At 40.6% G+C, this 24,382-nt stretch overlaps 4 protein-coding genes across 7 annotated transcripts in view; 3 read left to right on the forward strand and 1 right to left on the reverse strand.

The window, feature by feature from the left end:
* The first annotated feature begins 1,218 nt into the window (after positions 1-1,218).
* On the forward strand, positions 1,219-6,952 carry cd9a (CD9 molecule a). 2 transcript variants are annotated; one of them, XM_030732327.1, is made up of 8 exons: positions 1,219-1,401; positions 3,773-3,875; positions 4,080-4,177; positions 4,603-4,677; positions 4,900-5,001; positions 5,457-5,546; positions 5,910-5,993; positions 6,098-6,952. In XM_030732327.1, exons 1-8 carry the CDS (start codon positions 1,333-1,335, stop codon positions 6,161-6,163), a joined length of 687 nt encoding a protein of 228 aa, XP_030588187.1. In that variant the 5' UTR covers positions 1,219-1,332; the 3' UTR covers positions 6,164-6,952. The 2 variants fall into 2 exon arrangements, with proteins under 2 accessions (XP_030588187.1, XP_030588188.1); XM_030732328.1 differs by lacking the exon at positions 1,219-1,401 and adding an exon at positions 2,658-2,846.
* Positions 6,953-7,836: 884 nt separating this feature from the next.
* Positions 7,837-23,499, reverse strand: bbs10 (Bardet-Biedl syndrome 10). 2 transcript variants are annotated; one of them, XM_030731499.1, is made up of 4 exons: positions 23,360-23,499; positions 10,311-10,526; positions 9,257-10,222; positions 7,837-9,105 (listed from the first exon to the last, which is right to left on the reverse strand). In XM_030731499.1, exons 2-4 carry the CDS (start codon positions 10,499-10,501, stop codon positions 8,280-8,282), a joined length of 1,983 nt encoding a protein of 660 aa, XP_030587359.1. In that variant the 5' UTR covers positions 10,502-10,526; positions 23,360-23,499; the 3' UTR covers positions 7,837-8,279. The 2 variants fall into 2 exon arrangements, with proteins under 2 accessions (XP_030587359.1, XP_030587358.1); XM_030731498.1 differs by lacking the exon at positions 23,360-23,499 and adding an exon at positions 12,672-12,819 and having other exon boundaries at positions 7,838-9,105.
* syt1b (synaptotagmin Ib) lies at positions 11,143-20,459 on the forward strand. Of its 2 annotated transcripts, none has more exons than XM_030731502.1 (9): positions 11,143-11,241; positions 16,959-17,120; positions 18,144-18,331; positions 18,669-18,782; positions 18,926-19,093; positions 19,182-19,349; positions 19,529-19,646; positions 19,954-20,087; positions 20,172-20,459. In XM_030731502.1, exons 1-9 carry the CDS (start codon positions 11,223-11,225, stop codon positions 20,376-20,378), a joined length of 1,278 nt encoding a protein of 425 aa, XP_030587362.1. In that variant the 5' UTR covers positions 11,143-11,222; the 3' UTR covers positions 20,379-20,459. The 2 variants fall into 2 exon arrangements, with proteins under 2 accessions (XP_030587362.1, XP_030587363.1); XM_030731503.1 differs by lacking the exon at positions 11,143-11,241 and adding an exon at positions 12,490-12,560.
* otogl (otogelin-like) overlaps positions 23,245-24,382 on the forward strand; it is a 29,546-nt gene continuing 28,408 nt past the window's right edge. The window contains exons 1-3 of the mRNA XM_030731504.1: positions 23,245-23,610; positions 23,917-23,959; positions 24,294-24,339. Of these exons, the coding sequence (XP_030587364.1) occupies positions 23,538-23,610; positions 23,917-23,959; positions 24,294-24,339 (162 nt within the window). The 5' untranslated portion in view covers positions 23,245-23,537. The remainder of the gene's footprint in view (positions 23,611-23,916; positions 23,960-24,293; positions 24,340-24,382) is intronic.

The raw sequence follows: 24,382 nt of genomic DNA on the forward strand, positions 1-24,382 counted from the left end.
AAATGTAGATAAATGGGGCAGCACGGTGGCGCAGTGGTTAGCGCTGTTGCCTCACAGATAGAATACCATCTGGAAGGCCTGGGTTCGATTCCACCTTGGCCCAGGCCTCTCCCTCTCTCTGTGTGGAGTTTGCATGTTCTCCCCGTGCTTGCGTGGGTTTCCTCCGGGTACTCCGGTTTCCTCCCACATTCCAAAGACATGCACTTACTGGGGTTAGGTTAATTGGCTATTCTAAATTGCCCATAGGTGTGAATGTGAGTGTGAAAGGTTGTTTGTCTCTCTGTGTTGGCCCTGTGACAGGCTGGCGACCTGTTCAGGGTGTACCCTGCCTCTCGCCCTATGACAGCTGGGATAGGCTCCAGCCCCCCCGCGACCCTGACCAGGATAAGCGGAAGCGAATGGATGGATGGATGGATGTAGATAAATGGCATCATACCTTAGGATTTTTATTGATGTTTCTAATTAATAACATTTAGCTCTTTCACAGTTGTCAGTTTATTTATTAACCCTATAAAGACACTGAGTACAGTTAATAAAACATCTATAAATGGTAGTTAATGCATGGCCCTATAAAAAATTGTTTTAAATTTTAGATCTAAATGTGATATACCGCGCAGGACTGTTAATAAATCTTGATGCAGACAACAAAATGCACAATCTGCATGCATCGCAAATGCTATGCGATATATTTAATTGTAAAACTGCCGGTTTCCAATTGCTTGTAGAAGTAAGAGCATGTAGTTTATAGTCTGTGAGATATACATCGCTCGCGACTAGACAGCCTGCTCGTGCACCGTGTTCATTCATGTACAGTATATTTAATCCGTGAACGCGCTTTTCTTATTCTGGGAGAATTACGTCACCGCACTGCCCAGAGTCCTGCAGGAACTTGGTACCAAAAGCCCACGGCAGGGTGCCGTTCAGTGCATTGTTCTTACCATTGTATATAGAAAAGGTTCACGCCGAGGTTATACAAAGACAGGTGCAGGCTGCAGTTTTGAAAATCGAAAATGGTATGGAAATGTCAGCATTGCAACAGCTACAAATCCCACAAAATACCTGAACAGAACTACAGGAATAGTAGCTAGCTTGTTTTGGTCAAATAATTAAGCAAGGAACCAACTGTAAACTAAAGTTTTAAGAAATAAAGACAGAAAGGAAAAGAGCGACAGGAGTCTGTGTAGCCGTGAGGGGGCGGACCACTACAGGCGCGCTCCGCACGACGCGCGTCAGCGCCGGCGCCTCGGCAAATAACCTCGTTCTGCATACGGACTGTTATTTAGTAGCTCTTCTCTTGAATTTGAGATAGCCGTAGAAGTGTGACCCACCACCATGGCAGCACTGTCGGGGGGAGAGACGTGCATCAAATACCTGATGTTTGCCTTCAACCTGGTGTTCTGGGTGAGTCTGAAGCAAGAAAATGTTTTATTCTCCTGTGCATCCTGCCTGGGTCTTTGTACGTGTGTTTGTGTGTGTGTGTGTACGAATGTGTGTGTGCTTTGCGTAGGTACGTGCGCATTCGTGAGAGCGCAGGTTACTAGTGAATAAAATTACGGCGTGTATAAGTCCCAGATGCAGAATGGTTCCGAGCGTTCACGGTGTGTATTGGTTACTTATCCCAGGATATTCTGAGCGGCCGCATGAATGAATTATGGCTCTGGCTACCACTAAACACAAAGTGTCCCAATGTTTGCGAAGACCGAGCGGGCTGGAGAATAATCCCCAGTGGCCAAGTGACCCAGTTCCACAGCGCAGACTAGCTACACTCTGGAGTTTGCGCGCATGGCATTTTAATACTTGCAATGAGAGAGCGGGGGTTGCCTTATTGTGGCAGAGATGTAGTACAGAAATTATTGCGACTTCTGGCCCTAAAAGAGTTGTTCGCGAAAGTCTGTGTCTATGCCGGTGGGCGCGCGTGCGCGTGTTCGTGCGTGCGCACGTGCTTGTGCGTGCATCCTGGATATCCCATGTAGGTTATGTGTGTCCTGCTAACCCCGCAGGGTGTGTCTTGCTGTGCGTGTTCGAGTGTGGTGTGTGCGTGTGGTTTCAAATGGATGTTTTGGCCTTTTATGCCTTTCTAATCTGTGCCGCTATACACAGAGCTAAGTATAGCATTAATTATAGGACAGACAGGAATATCCCACTGCACGTGAAGGCTATGTGTGAGAGAGAAATAAAAAGTGAGTGTTTGGAAGATTAAAGAAAATAGAATCAGTTCATTAATCATTTTATTAAATGCAAAAATGCTTCAGTGATGAACGATCTTTAGGAAAACAATAAATTACAGTGTAACAAGTGTACAGTGTAATCAATCAGCAGAATCTGTCAATACAGTTTAGCTTGCGCATTTAAGTACAGAAAGGAGCTGTGATCCTGGATCACAGCTGAGAGCCCATGTGCAAAGAGCAAAGTTCATATCCTTGCTTAGATTGGATTAAAACAGCTTCTGGGTGCTGCAGAAGCTGTAGGTGTCATGGGAAGTAAGCTCAGACACCAGAGCATTAATTGTGCTGTCAAGCAGGTATTTTAGGGAATGTCTACATGCCTGGACACAACCCTCTGTCTACCAGATCATAACAACCTGTATTCATGCACCTACACACACAAACTGCACATGGAAGGAAAGAGAAGAACACAGTCGCTCTTGCCACTCCCTGCCTCTGTAATCAGGTGACTCTGTACAGGCGTGGTATTGAGAACACTCTCCCTTACCACTACCTTTGCTTTTGCTTCTTCCTGGGAAATTAGTTGTCATAGTGGACTGTGTAAAGTGAATCAGCATGGCTGTCGTTGGGGGAATCAAGTGTGTGAAATATCTCATGTTTATCTTCAACTTTTTCTTCTGGGTAGGTGTACTTTATTTCTTTATATATCCTGTGGTGTTTGTATATATGCGTGTGTGAGAGAGACAGATAAAGAAAAAGGGAACTTCCTTAACTGGCATTACAGGTCTGTAACAGTTATCTAATGGCTGACATGTTTTAAAGTATACAGGAAGATCGCAGTAATGCAACATAAAGTATACACAACAAAAAGAATGAGAAGAAAAAGCACAGTGACACTCACAGACTTTGACTAAAACTGAGTGCCACCTTTCCACTCAAAGTTAAACATTCACTAGCCTATCTTTGCAGGAGGCTTGTAAGTGGCCGTGTACACACATTATTTAAAGTCCAGAAAACTAGGTTTTGGAATACATTGTTCACATATGTAAAATGAGATATGTTGTGTTTCAATGTGTGTGAACTGTGATCATGTAGTCTCTCTCCTCTGTTATCTGCCTCAAAACTGAAAATCAAAAGTGTAATATTCAGGTCTTTTTTTTCTTTTTTTTTTTGGAAAGGCGGAGCTGCGTGGGTAATGAATTGTAATGTGTGTAGATGTTGTTTGATTGATTTACATATAGCTGAATAAAAGTAATCACTGTGAAAGAGGAGTTTCCTCAATGAGGCGCAATGAGACAAACCATTAAATCATATTTAAAACCTTTCCTGCTCTCCAAAGAAAAAGTGCAAGGATAAAACCAGGAAAAACAGCTGTTCAGTGCAGATTTAAAATGACAACTGGAAGCAGCTCCGAGGTATTTTAGATTCAGAAGCATAATTGTTAACTGATGCTTGGTGATTTAGTATGGCAAGTGGGGAATGTGCATGAAGAGGACAGATGTATGAAGACTTTTCTTCCTTGAACTTTTAGTGAGCAAACAGCATGTAGATTACATGGTACTGTTTGCAGTACTGTATGTGACAACAGATATTTCTGTGTGTTGCAGCTTGCTGGCACTGCAGTATTAGCTATAGGCCTGTGGCTAAGATTAGACCAGAAGACCAAAGGCTTGTTTGAAGGACCAGAATCTCCATATGTGTTTTACACAGGTAAGATATTTTCAGTCCTTGAGCAGGCATGTAATCATCATCATTTAAGCAAAGTTTGGATCATATGAGCTATTTATTCTTCTTTGTATATTGCATTATATACTATGTGTGTGTGTGTGTGTGTGTGTGTGTGTGTGTGTGTGTGTGTGTGTGTGTGTGTGTGTGTGTGTGTGTGTGTGTGTGTGTGTGTGTGTGTGTGTGTAGGTGTATATATCCTGATAGGAGCTGGAGCACTGATGATGGTGGTGGGCTTTCTGGGATGTTGTGGTGCCATCCGGGAGTCCCCCTGTATGCTGGGACTGGTTTGTACTGCTTATTATTCTTCATAGCTATGACTATTAACTTATTTTGTCCTAACTAATATAAAATGTAAACAGTCACTGAGCTGCACTTGGACTCTGTTATCTCACTGTGACGAGTGTGACTTGTGAACTAACCTTGGGCTTATTAAAAAGATATAAGATGTCTGCCTTCATCATTGTTTACTGAACTGTGTGAAAGCCACAGAAGAATCTCTTAGATTTCTCTGTACTAGCGCCCTCCATCCTGCCTCATCTGGCTATAATCTTCTTGTATTAAATCTCTCAGGAGGAGGAGTAAATGAAAACTGGGTTCAGCTACCCTCGGCTGACCTTATGTGATCATACATGGGCGCAAAAGACATGCGCACAAGCATGCCTGGAAGCAAACAGTCAGCTGAGTTTAATTTTGTCTTTTCTTTCTGCAGTTCTTCTTCTTCCTGCTAATCATATTTGCCATCGAGGTAGCTGCTGGAATCTGGGGATTTTCTAACCAAAGCAAGGTAACACTTTAACAAATTACAGCACACAGTGCTCAGGTTAAAAACACTTTATACAGACCTAGAGGCAGCACTGTAAGAAAACACTGCCGGCTCAGAAAAATATGAGCCAAAAATTCAGAAAAAAATCATTAAACAAACAAGCTGAGTGAAAGAATTGCATAATTAAAATTGTTTAATGGCTTAGTGACATTTTTTTTTTCTTGGTTTACTGCTGTGTTGCAGGTGGTGAATGATATCACCACATTTTACATACAGACGTACAACAACTACAAGTCAACTAGAGACGAGCGCCTCAAAGAGACACTGCGGGTGATTCAAACTGAGGTGAGCCTCTTCCTTATTCAGTGCAGTCAGAAAAATGTCATTTATTATTCCTATGTGGACCTGTTTTTGTGACCGAGCGAGACTTTCAAAGCTCACTAAAAAAAGCACTTTTCTAGAAGTGAGTAAAGACTTTTCATATTATCATTCTTCATGAAAATCGGATAAGAGCCTGAAACTGTGAGTCAGTTACACAAGGAAGCAAATAGAGGGAAAACCAATACATGCCTACCACTTCCTCTAAACTTCACATATCACCATGTTGCATCGCTTGCTTAATATCTGCACTAACTTTTAGGCTTTTTTTGATGATTGTTGTTTAATGATAGTTGTTGCCAACCAAACTGTGGGAACTAAAAACTGAGACTAAATGTTTATTTAGAAACAGAGAAAAGCACTTTTTTTTTTTTTTATCTGCAGGTCTTCTTGTTCATTTATGACATTGTGTATTTTTACAGTTGAACTGTTGTGGTCCAAGTGGGAAGGTAGAGGAAACAGACAGAGAAACTTGTCCAAAGGGAGAGCCACTGGAGGAGTTCATTATTAAGGTAAAACTGTCCTACACGTGTATATGGACTAGATGCTGCAAGAAGAGGCTGAGAATGAAAAATTATTATTTCAATATGAGACACCATTCAAAAGATCTATGAGACATGATGACACACTTCATCTCTCTGGGAGCTGTGGCAATTACTGTAAATCAAATGCACAATCATGGTCTGATGTGTGTCATAAGTCTGTCAGACTTCACTTTGCAGAGTAATTCCCTCAGCCTCTTTGCAGCGTTACTATGGCAACAATGGTTTACAGGAGCCCACATGCTCTCAGGCTGTCTTATGTGTGCCATACCACAAGTCAAGCTCAGCAAGGCTGTGAAGAAAACTCAAAGAAATCATGACTATCTGTTGCAGAGCTGTCCCGATGCCATTGATGAGGTGTTTGACTCCAAGTTGCACATCATAGGAGGCGTAGGCATCACCATTGGGGTCATTATGGTGAGTGTAAAACTGGTTCAACTCATCAAATTTAAATGGTGCTGTGCAGGATGAACACAGTCCAGATATGTGCTCCAACACTGGCACCCCTCTCTCTCTTACAGGTGTTTGGGATGATCTTTAGCATGCTCCTGTGCTGCGCCATCAGGAGGTCTCGGGAGGTGGTGTGACACCCGCCTGAAGTCCCCGTTAATGTTGCATGATGTCATTCCTAGAGTCACATGACTCTCCACTGCCAGTAGAAACACTGCTTGTTAAAGGGGGATAACCTAAGCTAGGCTGGGTGCAGATATTTCTGATTACATTATACATCAGTTCTATTTGTGCTGCTGATGCTTAGGCCCACCTTCCTGGACTAGATAGCTGTGATGTGGTTATAAGGCCCAACTATAAAATGGGTGTCATCTGTTACTCAGTGGCAGTGTAGTAAAGAAATGTGTACTTTTGTGGTGATTTGATTGAAATTAGTGTGTGAACAGCTAATTATCTAAACAAAAAGATCACACTATTGTATCCTGATAACATTTCTATTGCTGTCACTTGGGGTCATTTACTAGCAAGAACATGGTCCAGACAATTAAAAAAAAAAACACTTCAGCACAATACAGCAGCAGCCAATGCTTACAATTTTTTTTCATGCAACTCTTAAGTGAAATTAAGGTGAGAGTAGCCAGCTGAATACTGAGCTGTGAACTGTGGTTTTAACCAACTAGAGTAGCATACCGGTTCCTTTATTTTTGATTCCTCTGTTTTTATCCTGATTTGTGTTTGTAAATGTTTTCCTTTTGTGTCTGTGAGATTTCTAATGTTAGATGTTGATATTTTACATGCAGTTTGATGATGCATTTTGTAATGTCCTCTTCATTTTACAGAGATTGGATTGATTTATACCATATGCACTATATTTCACAGAGACAAAATTTAATAAGCGCCAAATAAACTAAAGTGTACTGAGTCAACTGTGAGGTTCTATTTATATTTATATAGCATTTTTTTTTTTACCTTGTGTTTCACAGTTATTCATACAAGCAACAAAACAATCATGAATTCATAACGGCGCAAGATGACACTAAAATAGAAATAATACAAAATAAAATAACTTGCCAGCAAGGCTGCATCATTTAAACAGAGAAATAAAGGTGGCTCAATAAAATAACATGGCCTGCAATTACTCACATACACTCACTGCAAAAATAAATGAGCTGCAGAGCATTTAACTGCACCTCTTCTCAGGTCATTTGGAAATATTCATAACTACGTAGTCAAAACCTTGTGGTCAATTTGATTACTCAGCCTAATTTGCACGTTAGTTTAGCTGTACATGATACAGCAGGCATGCAACTGTTAGATGTGTAGGTGACAGCTACAGTCAAGCTTGTTTTCCTTTACGCAGTGGGGAAAAAAAAGAGCACTGGAAAACTCCCCCCAGCTTCCCCTTTGATGTGCAGCCATCAACCGACTCTCTTGAAGCACAAACAAAGCCAAGATGTGTCTTTGTTTCTTAATTGTCCTGTTACAAATATTTTATGGAAAATTTGTGTTCAAAACTAATGACTCAGTGTTTATAGCAAACAGTATGACTAGTTAATGTCTAAATGACTCACCACTTCCACCTAAAAAGATGCGAGTATCAAAGTAAATAGAGTTGATTACAGCACAAGGAAGCTCACTATGATTTGGTTGTTGACAGCCGGGTGTTGCCCTTCTAAATGCTTCCATCGTTTTTTTTTGGAGATAACACTGATTATAAAACAGGGGTGTATTTTTTTTTTTTTAGGTGATGTGTGTTTATGCCATTTATGTAAGAGGAAAACTGGCCAGGGAATAAGGCAAGAAAATGGAAGAGGGTTTTTTGGGAAAATATTTGAATATAAATAATCAAGAGAAGGCAGGCCAACATCAACACTTACTCACTTGGTATTAGCACAGGGTCGCAAGAGACTAAAATATTTAACAACTGCACATTCTGTACTATAAGTGTTTTATCTTTTCTTTTTTACTGCCAAGCCTTGCCTTGATTCAGGAGAGGATGCTACAGGACCACCTTAACATTTTATTGCCCAATAAACTGCAACCAACCACAATACAGTTATGAAATTAAATGTACCATTGCTGACTTGCATTAAAAATATATTTCAGTGGAACAAAAAAAGAAATAATACTGTAGATATAGAAAAATTGCCATAGAAAAAATGCATTAAAGTGCAAAGTATTTACTCCTTCTAACACGAGTGAGCACTGAGAAAAAATACGTTCATCGCTTTTATCTTAACATACAACACAATCTCAGTCCTCAGCCTCGTCCTCTGTGTCCTCCCAGGATGTGCTGGCAGGTCTGCTTGATTGTGTGTGTAAAGCAATGTGTGTAGGCAGGACGGTGTCCACCTTAAGGAGACTTCTGACACACTGCAGTACGGCAAGAAGTAGCTGGTATTTACAGGAGACCGATTCAAGGCCTAGGTCCAACTCAGAATCTTTTGATGATTTGTCACCTTTTCTACAACAATGCAAGCTTAGTTTACCATCCCCCTGAGGTCTTTCAGTCTGTATGGGGCTTATACTACTTTTTTGTTTATATAAAAGGCTAACAGGGTGGGAATGATTAGGAATAAAACTTATGACCTTACTTTGAGTCTCCAGGAAATGCCGTGGACTGTGAGCGTAAATCTTTTGAGGCACACTCAGTAGGGCATTTGCCAAGAGCTGGGAAACAGAGGTATCTATATTTAGGTCATGAGAAACTGAGCAACTATGGCCATGTTGTAGGAGGGCATAGTGTAAGAGAAGCTCAAATGACCCACCAGCAGATATCACACAGCCTGGCTCTAACACACACTTATGGATGGGCTGTATGGCAGAGGATCTGTATGTGGTTCTGTCGGTCAGATTATCTGTATGTAAAGATGAGCTTTTATGTGACTGCAGGGTTCTCTTTGATGTTGTGGTCACAGCTGCGTGCATAGGTTCCCAAGTTCTAAGTAGCATGCGAACGGCATCTTGTAAAGCACATGCATACTGTTCAGTCTGTCCTTCTCCTGGGGCACAGATGACCAGACTGCAAGGTTTGACAGTGATTCTTTCTTCTGAGTCCTGGAAAGCCACATGGACATACCTGTGGAAGAGACAAAGCCCATACATTAAAAAAAAAAATCTAATCAAACAGCATTAATCTCCATCTTGCAGATTAGAGGTAATACTAAACTTTCTATGTCTATCTTTAACTTTATACACTGCATGAGTAAAGACGAGGTGTGTTTTTATACCTGTGGCCCCCAAGCTGTATTGGCCGGCAGAAAGTCAGTGTAACTACATGCTCTGGTTCAATCATCGAGCAATCCCAGATCGGGGTAGTCCCACTTAGCCGGACAAATAGAGAAAGTTCATCTTCACTGACACACTCCACAACACACATCTCTGCCTGTGTGGCTAATGCCAGGACAGCAGCAGACTGTTTCACTGCAGACAGAAGCACACAAACACCCAAAGTCCGCAGGTTCGCAATAATGCCCTGTAGTGACCTTTCCATCCAGGCGCTAAAGTGCACAATACTTCTCTCCTCCATCATTCGGCCTCCACATCCCACCTCAAGCACGTCCCCTGTGTTGAGCAATGTTGGCTGCAGGGACCTGGTGAGAACTACAGCTTTAACTGGCTGGTGGTCAGTCTTAAGGGGTGGCGTGGCAAAGTCCCTGTGGATAACCTGCCCATCGATTAAACGTGAAGAGCAAACAGGAAAGCCCGACACAGGTGTATGCAGGGCAGGGAAGTTGTCACTTACAAATTGCAGAGAGAATGAAGGCAGTTCATTTTTAAACTTCCAGTAACTGAGCAGTTCACATGCAAGGTGACTAATGAAGTCACAGTGCGTGTAGCCAAAACGTGTGTGAAAAAATGATCTTAGCAGCTTTTGAACACAGAGATTGTTTGCGAGAGACGGTGATTGTGCTGTTGCAGTGAAATCTTCCCACGAAATGCGGCCTCCATAAGGGACCACTCCCGTAGCAATGAGCTCATCCAACTCCTTCAACGCAAATGCTAGCAGTTTGTCAGCCAAGTGTCTGGCAGTGGCAGCCTCTGCTGCTTTTGTTGAGTTATAAGAGTGAGACACATTAGGCTCCTTGCTGGCTGCTGCATGAATCAACCGTAGTAATGATGCCAGCAGCAGGATAAAGGTTTTGGATCCATCGCCTGTTGCAGTGCTATGCTTCCAGACACACTCCACCACCATCCTAAAATAAGGAACACACAAACACATCACAAAAGAACTGACCCTAGAAAAACCTGTATAATCATTACAGTAAATGTCTGTCAGCTAACCTGGCCAGCGGATGCTCCAGTTGTAGTGCTGTGAGAATGCGTGTCCCACTGCGGCTCAACATTGCCTGTCCCGTGTCCCGTGTGAATAGCACCTGCCCTCCTTCAGGGCCAAAACTGCGAAGGATGACCGCCTCCAGGACGCCGACAGTCTGCAGGACATTTTTCATGTGGAGGTGCTCCAGTGGTGGCATCCTCACTCCCAGGAATGTGTGCAGGCTGAAGTTTGAAGAGGTAAGAGCTTAAAATGTCAACTGCAATAAATAAATAATTTTATATATATCCAGGATTTTTATTTTTTAAAACATGAGTGCTCTTAACAAATCACTCTTTGGATTTAGCATACATAAAGTGCCCAGATAAAATATTCTGGTTTAGCATAAAGTGGTATATACATCAGTGTAGGAAAGGTGTCAGGATAAATCTACCATGGCCTTCCATGTGCCAAAGACTCTTAAAAGCCTTTCAGAGGATATAGAGACAATTGACTACTGTACAGGTCTCGACTGCCAAATCAGATATATGGTCGGTAGGCTTGGGATGGCTGGCAGGCCATGATTTAATTAAGGGATCTGGGACTTCTTGGGCTGGAAGTTGACCTGACTGCTTAGATAAGCAATGAGAGGGCATGACTGTAGACAAGGTTAGAGTCAGCCTAAGCGAGACAGCAGTAATGATGATGAAGAATGTTAACTACGTCTGATTCAGAGGCTTGGCTGTTTGGTTTTTTCATATATACATAGAAAGAGAAGCCACACAGGTTTAGAGAAAGTTCAAAGCAAATAGAGGTCTGACTAAGTTTATGTAGTAACAACAAAAAAGTTATCAAGGAAAATTAATGCAGTTGAGAGTTTGACATCTCAAAGAGAATCGAAATCCAGCGTTTCTGAAGAGCACAAAAATCTTGGCAATGTGATGGATTCTTATAAGAAAAGTAAGAAATTAATTTATAAAATCAAAATTACAATGGATTATGTAGGCTAGAGTAGAGAAATGTTATTTTGCTTTACAGATCTATTGCTTTGCACACTAGGAAACCATTTGCCCAAAAGCTACTGAGGGAGAACTAGATCTATACACATAATTCTACGTGTATGTTTTTCCATTAAGCAATATTAATTATTACAGTATGGCAGCAAATACATAGTATGCAGACTTTAGGGTTTTACTAGGAGAGAAAAACTTTTCTATGCAAACCTTTTTATTTGACTTAAACATAAACAAATAACAGTAAAATGCATAGATTTTTGTCTAACAAGTAAAACAGACCCATGCCTTCAGTGTATGTGAACTGATTGTATTTACATGTCATCATGGCCCAAAAACCCACTGAGCCTGGAAAAACCCACAGTTGTACAATAGGTGAAAATAAAAAGTAGATTCAGCAGGTACTTGTTTAAAATAAACCAAATACTTCTGCAAACTGTTTAAGAAATTTCAATATATATAATGTGGACAATGCCACTGTAATTAATATTACTCAGTCAAAAGTAGTTTTTTGTATCCTGATACACTGTAATCTAGATGTTGGCAATGTGGGCTATGAATATGGTTAAAATGAGCAGAAATCTCCTCCTTGACCAACCATAAACGCCTCCGCTCTTACGCCCCCTCCAGGACCTCCACTGCAGCACAACACTTTCAGAAAGCGCTTTAAGAGAAGAATAAAAGGCAGGCACGCCAGGAGCAAATTTACGGATATGCAAAGATAGGAAAAAATGCCAGTTCCTGTAGTAGGAAAACGTGCATCTTGCGGAGTGCCCCCAAAGCCGAGCACAATTCAAACAAATGCATTTTTCTGTATTCTGCTTCGGACTTGCACTGCTGTTCTCTAGTTTTTTTTTTTTTTAAAGTAAAATATCAAAGTCTTTTTTTATGGCTTATTATAGTGGGCTTATAGGTAAAACCCGATACTGTCAAAACGCATAAGGCAAAATGCAAGTATGAAAATACGGAGGTTTTTTTGAGCTTTACTGATTAGAGCAGAGTAGGTAGAGCAGTCGCTGTAAATGTAATCGTCTGAGGGTCTTTTTTCACCTGCTGTTCTCTTCATCTATCAAGACCAAAACTATGATAAATAAAAGTATCTCAGCACGAATCACTAACTTTACTTTACTTATTTAAAGGAGTATTCAACAACCTCTATCACGGTTACTATGGTTACTATGCTAACTACGGAGCTAGCCTTAGAAAATCACTCAAGCCATCAGCGGTTCTCCCGAGCTTTTTTTATTAGGAAGTCTTAGAAAAAAGGTACGTTTCAAAAAGTCCTAAAACATACCTTCTCTGATTTCTGAAAGAAGAAAAAACAACTAAATCCGTTTAAAATTCAAATACGTCTTGATATAAAAAGACTATGCTCACCGTCAATGACACAGGAACGCTCCCCTGTGTGCGGCTTCTTCTTTGGGAGCGGTACCTCCGATCAGAAACCACTGCTGCCACCTAGCGTATGGACCCAACTATACGTGATTGTTTTATGTATATTTTGCCCTTGCAGTTTAAATGCACATTGAATCAGGCTACTGTGATGTGAGTATGTGCGTCATGCAATAAGTGTGTGACAGTTTGGATGTCTGTATGAATAGTTTGCCCATGGACTCCCCCTCTGTTATTAAGACCTAGTGTATAAAATGCAACACAGTAGGTCTTATTAAATTTGCTGTTACAGTAAGGTTTTAGTGTAAATAATTTATGTTTTTCTTTTTTTCAGACTTACTGGGCAAATTTTCTGTTTTGCTCACATGGTCTCGCTGTCTTTTATTTTTTTTCTTTGTGATGTCCAGAATTCAGTTGTTACTTGTTTCATTTTTCTGGCATGACAAGTGATGGTTGTGACAAATGTATGGTTAAAAATGGCTTGTGGCCCATTATTTACACAGTTTGTTATGTAATATGTTGTTGTCTTCTGCAAGTTCAGTTTGGGTTGCAAACCAGGACACCAAAATCTGACACTAGATTTTGATTTTTGATCATCAACTTGCAGGAGTAGTTTACTAAAGAGTTTCAATAAATTCTTATAGCATAAACTAAATAGACAAAAAAATAGACAAAATGTGCTCCTGGGGGGTTAAGCCATACACAGATGAGCACACCTAACCCTCAGGGGCCCTTACTTTTATAGGTCCACTAAGCCCACTTTTTCAGCAAATTTCCACTCTTGATTTCCTCTCTGGCAGGTGTTCAGTTCAGAAACTCTGGTATTTTCCAGTTCCCTTGTTTACCACAATTAGCAGGACACTCTGACCCATAAGACTCCAGTATCTCACTCCCCACCAAGCCAGTTAGCCATCAGAAGGGTGCAGGTACTGTCTGTCTTCCACTCTGCATAATATCCAAACACAGTGCACATGAGACACACAGAGTACAGTACTTGATTTAGCTGGATACTAATATATTGATTACTCATACTCAGATCACCCTACATGTTGTGAGATATATGCAATACTCCCAAAATATGCGAGACATTATATGAGAACTGAGCAGCACAGTGGCATGGTGATTAGCAGTGTTGCCTCACAGCGCCAGGGTTTGGGTTCGAATCCGCCTGGGCCTTTCTGTGTGGAGTTCGCATGTTCTGCTGGTGTTTGTGTGGGTTTTCTCCAGGTTCTCCTCCCACAGCCCAAAGACATGCAGTTAGTGGGGTTATGTTAAATGGTGATTCTTAATTGCCCATAGGTGTGAATGTCTGTGTTAGCCCTACGACAGGCTAGAGACCTGTACAGGGTGTACCCTGCCTCTCACCCTATGATAGCTGGGATAGGCTCCAGCCCCCCCATAATGAAGTGTCATGTAGTGCCAGTCTAAGTGATGTTCCAGTGTTTGATCATGTTTACTCTCAACTTGAGATAATGTTACACACTTCAGTATTAATTACTTTTTTGTTTTTGTTTTTCTTTAATGTAAATTAGGTGTGATCAAAAACAAATTCACTGATTAATTAATGACTGTTGAGTAAATATTCATTATACTCTTCACACATGTTTTCAACCTGAAATAGGTCAACGGTCAAAGTGGTGATACTCCTGAAAAACACAGTAGCATGTGATGACTGTTGTGTATTTGTAGCTTGTTATTACGTGTCTCCTGTAAAAGTTGTCTTTTATGTCTCCTTGTTCTAAAATAAAGGTTACTATACAAAATAAGGCCAATAAAAGTGATTTTTCACCAGTTAGCTCAGGAATTAATAATACAGATCTGGCCTTCAAACTGTCAGTAAAAAAATCACTCAAATTTTTCTAAAATGTTTGTAGTGAGCAAATACACAGTATAACTATTTCTACATGATCTTACATTGATCTCCACCTTCCCCCGCCCATCCCCCAACCCCTCTCTCCCTCTGTCTCATCCCTCCTTCTGTACAGTATCTCTGGGACCTCAAGGTGAATGAGGCGGGGCAGGAACCTGATCTCAGTGTTGCTGCAGAAACCTCATCCTAAGTTTCTAAATCAGGCAACATCATCTATACATAGACAATATGAGACAGTTCTGCACCAACTGCCAGATGTACAGATGCACCCACGCACGCGAACACACACGCATGCGGAGCTGTCCACGCTGAATGTAAATGTCCTCTATTGCTGAACTCTCAGTATGCTAACGAGCTGTTAAAATGCCATGTCACTGCACTAATGAATATACATTAGTGGCCCAGTGGGGGGTGACCTGTAGGGATGGGACAGAGGTCACAAGAGGTGGGGTGGCAGAAATAAGGACCGGTGCTCCCATGAGACCTGAATACACAGAACAAATTCACCCAAACTCATAAAAAATATGCGTGCGCGCAGACACACACACACACACACACACACACACACACACACACACACACACACACACACACACCCATACATACATAGAGGGAAGCAACACAAGATGACTGAGCTGCCATTTCACCTATACCCACCCCACCCTTTCTCTCGTTCTGGCTCCTGATCCAGCTTTCACACACCTGCGCTGTTCTTCTTCACATCTAAGAACGCACAAGACAGTAAAACAAAAGGGCAACGTGCTGGCAGTTTCCTCAGTGTTTCCCTCCGCGTCTCATATTCTGTCATCTTTTATCCTCCTCCTGCATTTCTGTGTAAGGAATAGAAGTACCCGTGTGTCTGAATATTGCTGCTGGGACGTTCAAGCAAAGGTATGTCTCTAGTTCCTGTTACTTTTTACCCATTGTTTCATCAGTTAAAACAGACCTTTGTATCCTTACTGTAATAATTCCAATACAATAATATAATAATAACAGTGTGAAAACTCATGAATACACAATAATAAATATTTAACAGGTCTGAAAAGGTAATTTTATTGTTTACTGGATGCAGTCGTGGTCATTTAATAATTGGTAATTCCTGTTTAAGTGATTATCTTCTCCTTTTAGAGTAACAAAACTCCAAAAGTAACAAAACTATATATATATATATATATATATATATATATATATATATATATATATAAATTAGTCCAATTTATTATATATTGCCTTTCTCTTTTGGAACACAGTTGTACACCAAGATTGAGTGCCTTGCATCAAATTAGTCCCTTTTTTCTACATGTTGTAGAAACTGTCAAGAGACATGCACAGCTGATGATTTTTTTTTTCATGTATTATAAAATACATGATAAAATCATCAGCATCAGAGCTCTGCAACATCGCAGATATGCCGTTTTGCAGCACTGCCAATTCCTTTGGGTGCACCCAGAACTTTGTTTGCTCCTGCAGCTTTTAGCATCAGCGGTGTATCTTTTCAGACAAAACTGGTGTATAATCCTGAAAATGCAGACATAAAATGAGATCAGTATCTGCTTGGGTGTGTGATCCCCTCTGCTGATTCAGCCTCAGATGCTCAATACCTGTGATGTCTGCAGAATAGAAAATAACATACCAAAACATTTTTGCGCTTGGGAGCCAACTTTCAGCAAATGAACTTCCTCTCGCTTAGTTTGTTTGCCTGCACTAAACATCACCTTGGCACATGATTTTCACCTCTGGCAGCTCATTGTGGAACAGCAGAGGTCCACGATGGCGCTTCAACCCCCCATCTCGCCAAACACCTCCATGTCAGCAGGTTTGGGAAAGAGAGAGCAGCTTTCACATCCTGTTTTCAAGTGTTTTTGCCAGGCCAGCAGAAACAAGAGAAGTCATTTCACACTGATGGTACAGCATCTATAAGCGCATCATTGATTGATCACAAATATGGAAACTCTGCTTTGTGTGTATGTGTGTTTGTATTGTTTGTTTAGATGGTTCTTCACAAAGTTTGCAATGATTTCTAAATTTGCACAAAAAGTAAGGAAATTTGGGTTTGTTTGATTATTACTTTGTTGTAATAATGCGTCTTGGCAATACAGTTTATATTGAAAGTTTGTTTGTTTCCCCTTAAATGCCACATTTGTAAGGAAAATGTATTTGTGGGTTGAGCAGCAAAGTTGAAGATGTGGGCGCAACCCAGATACTCAACTCTGCTGCTCAACCCACAAATTCATTTTGTTTAAGATTTATTGCCATGAAGCATTGTTACAACAAAGAAATAATCAAACAAACCCAAATTTCCTTACTTTTTATTTTATTGAAGTGTAGTATTCTTTATATTACATGCGTTGTCATGTTTTTAGGGCTGAGAAATCTTTTTTTCTTCTCTGTTTCTCTGCCAGTTTCTGCCGTCACTCTTCCAATAATGACTGGGAGCCGTGGAGCTGCGCCGAGCACCTCATCTACTCCTACCTATCTGCCAAATGCAACAACCACCCCAGGCCAAAAGCAATCTGAAGGCCACAGTCCTAACAAGTTCATGAGTGAACTGCACAGCATCCACAGTGAGTTTGAAAAATTACTTAATGATTAAATGCATGGATTAACAATTGTAATCAGGAAACATAGTTTAATGAAGGTGAGGGTGTTAAATGTTATCTTATACTACACAGTTATTTGGGGAGGTGTAGAAACTCAGAAACTTGTGCACTATTAAGAAATTTGAATGTCTAGATATTTAATATTGTATCTCTATTTCTTATTAGTATTATATGTGTTTTCCTAATCAGTTGGAGGACTGGGACCAGATAGATGCAATAATTTGATCAGATCTTATCCCATGAAAGCAAGCAATACTGGAAGTGTTGTTTTTTCAGCAACATACAAAGGACAAAGGACCAAACAACACTTTCATTGGATAAATATTCCACATTAGATCAAATTAATTTGAAAACAATCTCCCTGGTAGTAGTGATTACAATTTTGTGTGAAAATCATAGTGGAAATAATTCTTTTCATATTTCTGTGTTTGTACTTCAGACTAACTAGAGTTATAAATGTTCATTCCTTGGATGAACATATGCATGCACAGTGTAAAGGAAAATTAAAATTGCATGCCATGAAAAAAATGTATTCTTGGGCCTCACTATCCCCCTTTCATTGGCACATCAGAGCAAGCAAAAGAATGGCATGGACAAAAGATAACACTGCAATTTATTGCAATCTGGACTAAACATAACCCCAAACTGTGCTCTAAAATGACCATGGATTGGTCTGTCCTCATAGCTAACACTGTAGAGCTACACAGGTGCTGCACAATGAATGCAAAATGCCCCCCCCCCCCCCCCCCCCCCCCAAATGCTTTGCACTGGTTCCCTGTGATATTAAATACTCTGCTCACTTTGTGTACCGGTATATATAATTCAGATAATACAGACATTTGTTTTATTTTACTTCTTAAATTACAACTATTTTTAAGAGAAAATCAGAACACTCAGCTTAAGTGACTAAAAGTTTTGCCAAATATTTATGTAGTGTGTGTGTGTGTGTGTGTGTGTGTGTGTGTGTGTGTGTTTATGGATTTGCAGTGCCATCATGGGCTGTTGCTGCCCTTTGTATCGTGAGCTTGTGCATGGTGCTGTCGTGTGCTGTATGTGTGTGGAAGAAGTTCCTGAAAAAGAAGGACAAGGGCAAGGAAAAGGAAAAGGACAAGAAAAAGGGGAAAGAGAAGAGTAAGGGCGACTTTGACACTGAAATGGATGGAGGTTACAATGAGGTAAGCTGCAACACTGCCACACCCCCACCCCACCCCCCGCAGACACATTGGCCTTGCAATGTATCACAGTCCTGACATCCAGGTCATCCAGGACTACTAAAACTGTCAGTGTGTGTTAAGACAAATGGATGTTTTGTACTCCTTCGTGTTATAATAAAAGGTGAACTAGTGTGTGAGATAACTTGTTTTGGACTTTAATCAAGGCCATCTGTCACACACTGATTATGCATTCTCTTTTTTCTGTCTGGTTGTGTAACACTGTACAATATACAGTAGGAACATCATCACAAGTTGTAGGACAGGTTGTGTGTTGTGATGCATGTCTGTTTGCATGCAGTCCCTGAAAGATGAACGTAACAAAGAAACTGAGCTGTCAGACAATGAGCCCAAGGAAGACGAGAAGCTGGGCAGACTACATTTCACATTAGACTACAATTTCACAGATAATACGGTGAGTTCAAGCTATTCAGTATGATGTGTTTTGCCCACCATCTGCCAGCTCTCAAAATGTCACATTTGAATACTTTTCTTCTCCCTGTCAATTAGCCAGACTCTCTTTTCTCTCCATTACATTCCCCTGTTATCATGTTCCAGCTTGTGGTAGGCATCTTGCAGGCTGCAGAGCTTCCTGCGATGGATGTGGGAGGAAGTTCTGACCCTTATGTTAAACTCTATCTGCTCCCAGACAAAAAAAAAAAGTTTGAAACCAAAGTTCATAGAAAGACTTTGGAACCCAACTTCAATGAGACTTTCACATTTAAGGTAAGTGTAATATACAAACAATTAAGAAAAGGTTATTTACCCTGACTTGCAGCACTGTCAATATGACTGTCTTTGTTCTGCTCTATAGGTACCATACACTGAGCTGGGTGGGAAGACCCTTGTGATGACTGTGTATGACTTTGACCGTTTCTCAAAACACGATGCTATTGGAGCGGTGAAAATACCCATGAGTGGTGTGGACTTCAGCCAATCTCTGCAAGAGTGGAGGGATCTGCAGAAGGCAGAGAAGGAGGAGGTAGGAGCATACTGTGAGAGAGGGGAAAAAAATCAATCACATTTTTCCTGTTAAACTTTTATTTGAAATACTGCACAAAGCATAGCAGTCTCAAAGACTGCAACCTCTTTTTTTTTCAATTAATAATTTTTATGAATAACTCCTCCAATGAGATACTCACTACTTTTTGTGTGTATTAGAGTGAACGGCTTGGAGACATATGTTTGTCCTTGAGGTATGTACCCACAGCAGGGAAGCTGACAGTGGTTATTCTGGAGGCTAAAAACCTGAAGAAAATGGATGTCGGTGGACTATCAGGTGAATTAAGTCGCAAAAACTCAATTTAAGGCATGTACCAATAACCTAGTTGGGTTTTTTTAGAACATATCTCTCTCTGTAATTTATCATTTCAGCAAGTTCACTCTTGAAACTCCAGATTTGTTAGCTCCGGCTGAGTTTTAAGGCCTTCTAATTGCCTTTTTAGTGGCGTGCCCACTTTCAAGCAGCTTCTGTTAAAAGAAACCGAGGACAATAGATGTTGTGTTTCATTGATGGAGTTACTGCATCAATGCCAGGCTGTTGGTCTGCTGGTCTGACATAAAAAACTCCCTGTTCTCACTTCCAGACCCTTATGTGAAGATCCACTTAATGCAGAATGGGAAAAGACTCAAGAAAAAGAAAACAACAATTAAGAAAAACACTTTGAACCCTTACTACAATGAGTCCTTCAGCTTCGAAGTACCTTGTGAACAGATAGAGGTACACATATTTGTATGTGCACATACAAGCACACAAATGCAATCATCTGAGCTCACATTTTTGTGTCTGCATTTTCATTTATAGAAGGTGCAGGTAGCAGTGACTGTACTGGACTATGATAAGATTGGGAAGAATGACGCTATTGGGAAGATGCTGCTGGGCGGAAACAGCACTGGGACTGAGCAACGCCATTGGTCAGACATGTTGGCCAACCCCCGGCGGCCAATAGCCCAGTGGCATAGCCTCCAGCCAGAAGATGAAGTCAACGCACTAATTTCCAGCAAGAAATGAAACCCAGCATTTACCTCAAATATATCTAATTTATGTTCCTTTAAAATGTTAAGCGACTTAACTGAGTAATTCTACCCAATGATACCTTGCTTTACCCTTGACACTATCAAAGCCTCTACTATAGACTGTAAGCTCTCCTGCTTTTGCCTTAAAGAGATGCATCACTATGTACAGAGTTATAAAACCAGATTTGATTTTTTTACTTGTGTCATCTCTTCTATGATGTCCACCATTTGCACTACACTTGCACAGTACACAAACCAGAGAGATGAAAATATACTTGTGCGACTGCTATTAAGTCTCTGCTTTCAATAAGATGTGACTGTAATTCATTCTTTTGAAAGTAATTTAGGTGCATTAAATTTCAGTTGTATCCCACTGTGTCATAGTACAAGAAAAATAATATCATTTGAGGTTAATATAGTGCCCTATGATTGAGAAGCCAAGAACGAAAAGCCAAGATACTGTCTAGACAGCATTTATGGACTGGTTCCTTTGCTGCAGCCAAAGTGGAGAGCGGGAACAGACCCAAATCTAAACAGGAATCATTTTTTCCTGTCTTGATGTAATTTTGAAATGGGAATTTGTCACAGCTGCCATATTTTTTTCTCACCATAAAGGTAAATCATAGGCAACCATAACACTGACTAATCATTAACAATGACTTTGTTTACATCATGTTATTTTATATTATTGGCCTGCTTATCTCCATGGGCCATGGGCCGTGGAAGGGAATGAGGCATATTACTGAAGACTAACAGCTTAAGTTATATATATATTTAGATTTAGATTTTTCAGAAAACACAAAAAAACTGAAATATTGAAAAAATGATGATTTAGACCAAAAATAAATAAATTGTCAGAAGGTGAGGTATGCAACTTTGGTCATTTGGATAAATTGACCCTTTAAACAGCCCAGAGGGAGAGACCTCTGTGTATACTGTAAAACCTAAAGGCTCACAGCACAATAATAATACCTCAAATAATTAACTAAGGCTTCATGTTGCTGTGTTCAGAGTGGTCACATTTATTAAGGTAAACAAGCATGCACAATAATGATACTACTGTAGTTACTGACTTCAGGGGAAAAACAGGGCACATACAAGACCTTGCAAGAAATCCATTTTGGGTTTAGGATAGGGATCTGACTTTTAAAATAACAAATATTCAGACCACCTTGATAAGACAGCCTGTGTGTAACAAATGACACCTCGGTTTTACCATGTGCACAACCCGGAGTGTGTTGCTTGAAATATTCAAACATGAAGTGTGTTATGAGTTCTTCTCTCTGTGGGAGAGTCACATTCACTACATCATCTTAACAACTGTAATGAGTGTCATGCAGCCAGTGTTTTAAGAGCAAGTGTTGTTTAGATTCTGTAAGGCCACAAGACATCTAGTCAGTAACTGAAAAACACCAAAGCATCCTCCATGCTACAGCATGAAGCAGTCCATTGCCCATGCCAGGATCCAGTGCCAGTAGGCAGTGAGGCCTGCAGCTGTGCCAGCAGAGCAGAGCTTCCCATCCTGTCCACAGCATGGCTGCATCACTGCTTAACCCCCTCACCCGCCCAGTCTCTCCTGGTTTAACAGTCCTTCAGGGCGGCTACAACAACCATCAGCATGAAAAAAACTGAAGTGCATTAAATTAATGTGAGAGATCCCATCCTGAGGTGGTGAGACTCATGTCCTCCTTTCTGCCCTCACACTCACACTGACTGCCCTGCTCCAATCTAGACTCTAGATGTCGCTGTTGTGGGATTTTGATCAGAAATTCGATCATACCTCTGGCGTTTTTCATAAATTTAACTAAAGTAATAGTAACAAATTATATGTTTTGCGATTAACAAAGTGCCTAAAGATACAATTTAAAGCTGGTTCTTTGCTAAGTTGTCTGTTATATGCAGACACAACACTGGTTCATTTCTGAGTTAGGTGTCCTTTCATGCTTGATTGACTCATAGGTCAGTCTTAAATGGCTTAAAAGATTAAAAAAAAAAAAAACTTGAACGGTCAGGAAATGGACTGGACAGGAAACGAGTGAATAAGCAGCAAGTTCACCTCTGAATGGCTCCAAAATAAATAAATAAAATGAAGGTTTTGCAGAGGCCTAGTCAAATTTCGGACTTAAATCCGATTGAGATGCTTTGGCATGACCTTAAACATGTTCAAACCCTCCAGTGTGGCTGAATTAAAACAATTATGCAAAGAAGAGTGCCCAAAAATTCCTCCACAAGGATGTGAAAGACTCACTGCCAATTATCACATCCGTTCTTGCTGCCGAGGGTGGCACAACCAGTTATTAGGTTTAATGGGCAATTACTTTTTTACACAGGGCCAGGTAGGTTTGGTTAACGTTTCTTCTTTTAATAAATGAAAGAATCATTTAAAAAACGCATTTTGCGTTTACTCGGGTTATGGCGTCACTTTTTTTAGCTAGCTAACCTGATTATCTATTGCCTGTGTGTGTGTGTGTGTGTGTGTGTGTGTGTGGTGTGTGTGTTGGGGGGGGGGGGGGGGGGGGGTATTTGCCTTTAGGGCTTTCTTCCAGTTAGTCATTTTCTTGCTATTGTTGTATTTTAGACTTTCGTTACTTTATTGGTATTGATTTAGAGTCCATTTGGTTTTATTTAATTATGTCAGGATGCTTTTTGCTTTTTGTTATTTTGTTTCGGTTAATAATCTGTATGCAAAAGTTTTTTTTTTTGTTTTGTTTTGTTTTTTTGGGTAACTTGGACTCTAATTCTAAGCTCTCCAATTCAGTTTCTTCCCAGTTTGTCTCTCTACTTGTGTGTCTGTCAAGTGTCCCACCCCAGTCATGTGACAGCGAGAGATTTGACGGTAACATTCAGGTGAAAACCTCCGTTATGGAGGGGGCAAATTTGTAAGCTCACACAAAGAAACCACGGACGCAAATGACCAAGCCAAAGCCAGTCTGCAGGTTGAAGATGCAGTGACAAAGAGCAAAGCAGCAGGCTTACCTGCGCAACAGGTGTAGGCTACTCGTCAGCTGGTCAGAGGGGGGCTGTCGCCACAAGGTAGGTTTTAGAGGTACGACCAGGCATCGTGCCGGTTCAAGAGACACCCTACATCCTTTCCTCTCGGGACAGTTGAGATGCACCGTTAACGTTTCGGCGGGACTTCCTTTCGGACTCTGAGATGAACTTAAAGTGGACAGTGAAACGATTTCTCCTTGTGTCGTTTTCAGTCTCCCACTTGCTGTTACTTGAGGGTGAGTCAGACCGTTTCACACATCCAGAGCTCTGTAGATGTGAATGTAAACTATAATGGCACAATCTGTTACAGGTATTAGATGTTTAGATGTATTAGATTAAATGTTTATATAATTAAGCCACAGCATCCTTGAGAGATTACAAATTATTTTAGACTCAGCTATCCTGTCAGAGTTAATAAACATTTACAACCTTCTGTCTAACACAGATATTAAAAAAAATATTTTTGATTTATACCTATAAAGGCACCTTTGTCTGAGATAATTAAGGTTGACACCTTGCTGATTTTCTAACTTTGCATTTAGGAGTTCAGAGTCGACTTTCAGTGGCAGAAGGAAGACCACAGAGGTAAATGAAAGAACATTATCTTTACCCATAATATGAATACCTAATATAATATAATATACCTAATTAGGTAATACAAATGAAAAGTACTTTGTTTCCCCGCATGTCATTCTCACACAGTGTTCTAGGGTGAACATGATAAATCCATTCACACTTTCAGTTTATGTCTAGTGTATATGACAGAGACAGTGTATGAGTGTGTGTTTGCCAGCACTTGTGCACGCAAGAGTTCAGTACAGAGAGGTTTCGAGTCTGAATTCAAGTGGTGTAAAGTGCACTTAAGTCTCCCCTCTGACTGTTTCTTCCCGCTAATGTGCATGTTTGTGTGTGTGTGCAGAAGAGCTAATGCACTCCGGAGGAAACGGGATCTCCTCGGGGAGGAGGTTTGTACACTACACCTAAGAGAACCAGAGGAGGTCAGGGCAC

Source organism: Archocentrus centrarchus, chromosome 6 (assembly GCF_007364275.1).
Source record: "Archocentrus centrarchus isolate MPI-CPG fArcCen1 chromosome 6, fArcCen1, whole genome shotgun sequence".
Lineage (NCBI taxonomy): Eukaryota > Metazoa > Chordata > Actinopteri > Cichliformes > Cichlidae > Archocentrus > Archocentrus centrarchus.

Bases quoted from the DNA above. Each gene is read 5' to 3' on its own strand.
- cd9a (XM_030732327.1), top strand. From the start codon at position 1,333: ATGGCAGCACTGTCGGGGGGAGAGACGTGCATCAAATACCTGATGTTT. The intron at 4,678-4,899 runs GTAACACTTTAA...GCTGTGTTGCAG, and splicing joins GATTTTCTAACCAAAGCAAG to GTGGTGAATGATATCACCAC. The intron at 5,002-5,456 runs GTGAGCCTCTTC...GTATTTTTACAG, and splicing joins TGCGGGTGATTCAAACTGAG to TTGAACTGTTGTGGTCCAAG.
- bbs10 (XM_030731499.1), bottom strand. From the start codon at position 10,501: ATGCCACCACTGGAGCACCTCCACATGAAAAATGTCCTGCAGACTGTC. The intron at 10,223-10,310 runs GTTAGCTGACAG...TCCTTATTTTAG, and splicing joins CTGGAGCATCCGCTGGCCAG to GATGGTGGTGGAGTGTGTCT. The intron at 9,106-9,256 runs GTATAAAAACAC...TCTCTTCCACAG, and splicing joins ATACAGCTTGGGGGCCACAG to GTATGTCCATGTGGCTTTCC.
- syt1b (XM_030731502.1), top strand. The intron at 17,121-18,143 runs GTGAGTTTGAAA...ATGGATTTGCAG, and splicing joins TGAACTGCACAGCATCCACA to TGCCATCATGGGCTGTTGCT. The intron at 19,647-19,953 runs GTGAATTAAGTC...TCTCACTTCCAG, and splicing joins GGATGTCGGTGGACTATCAG to ACCCTTATGTGAAGATCCAC.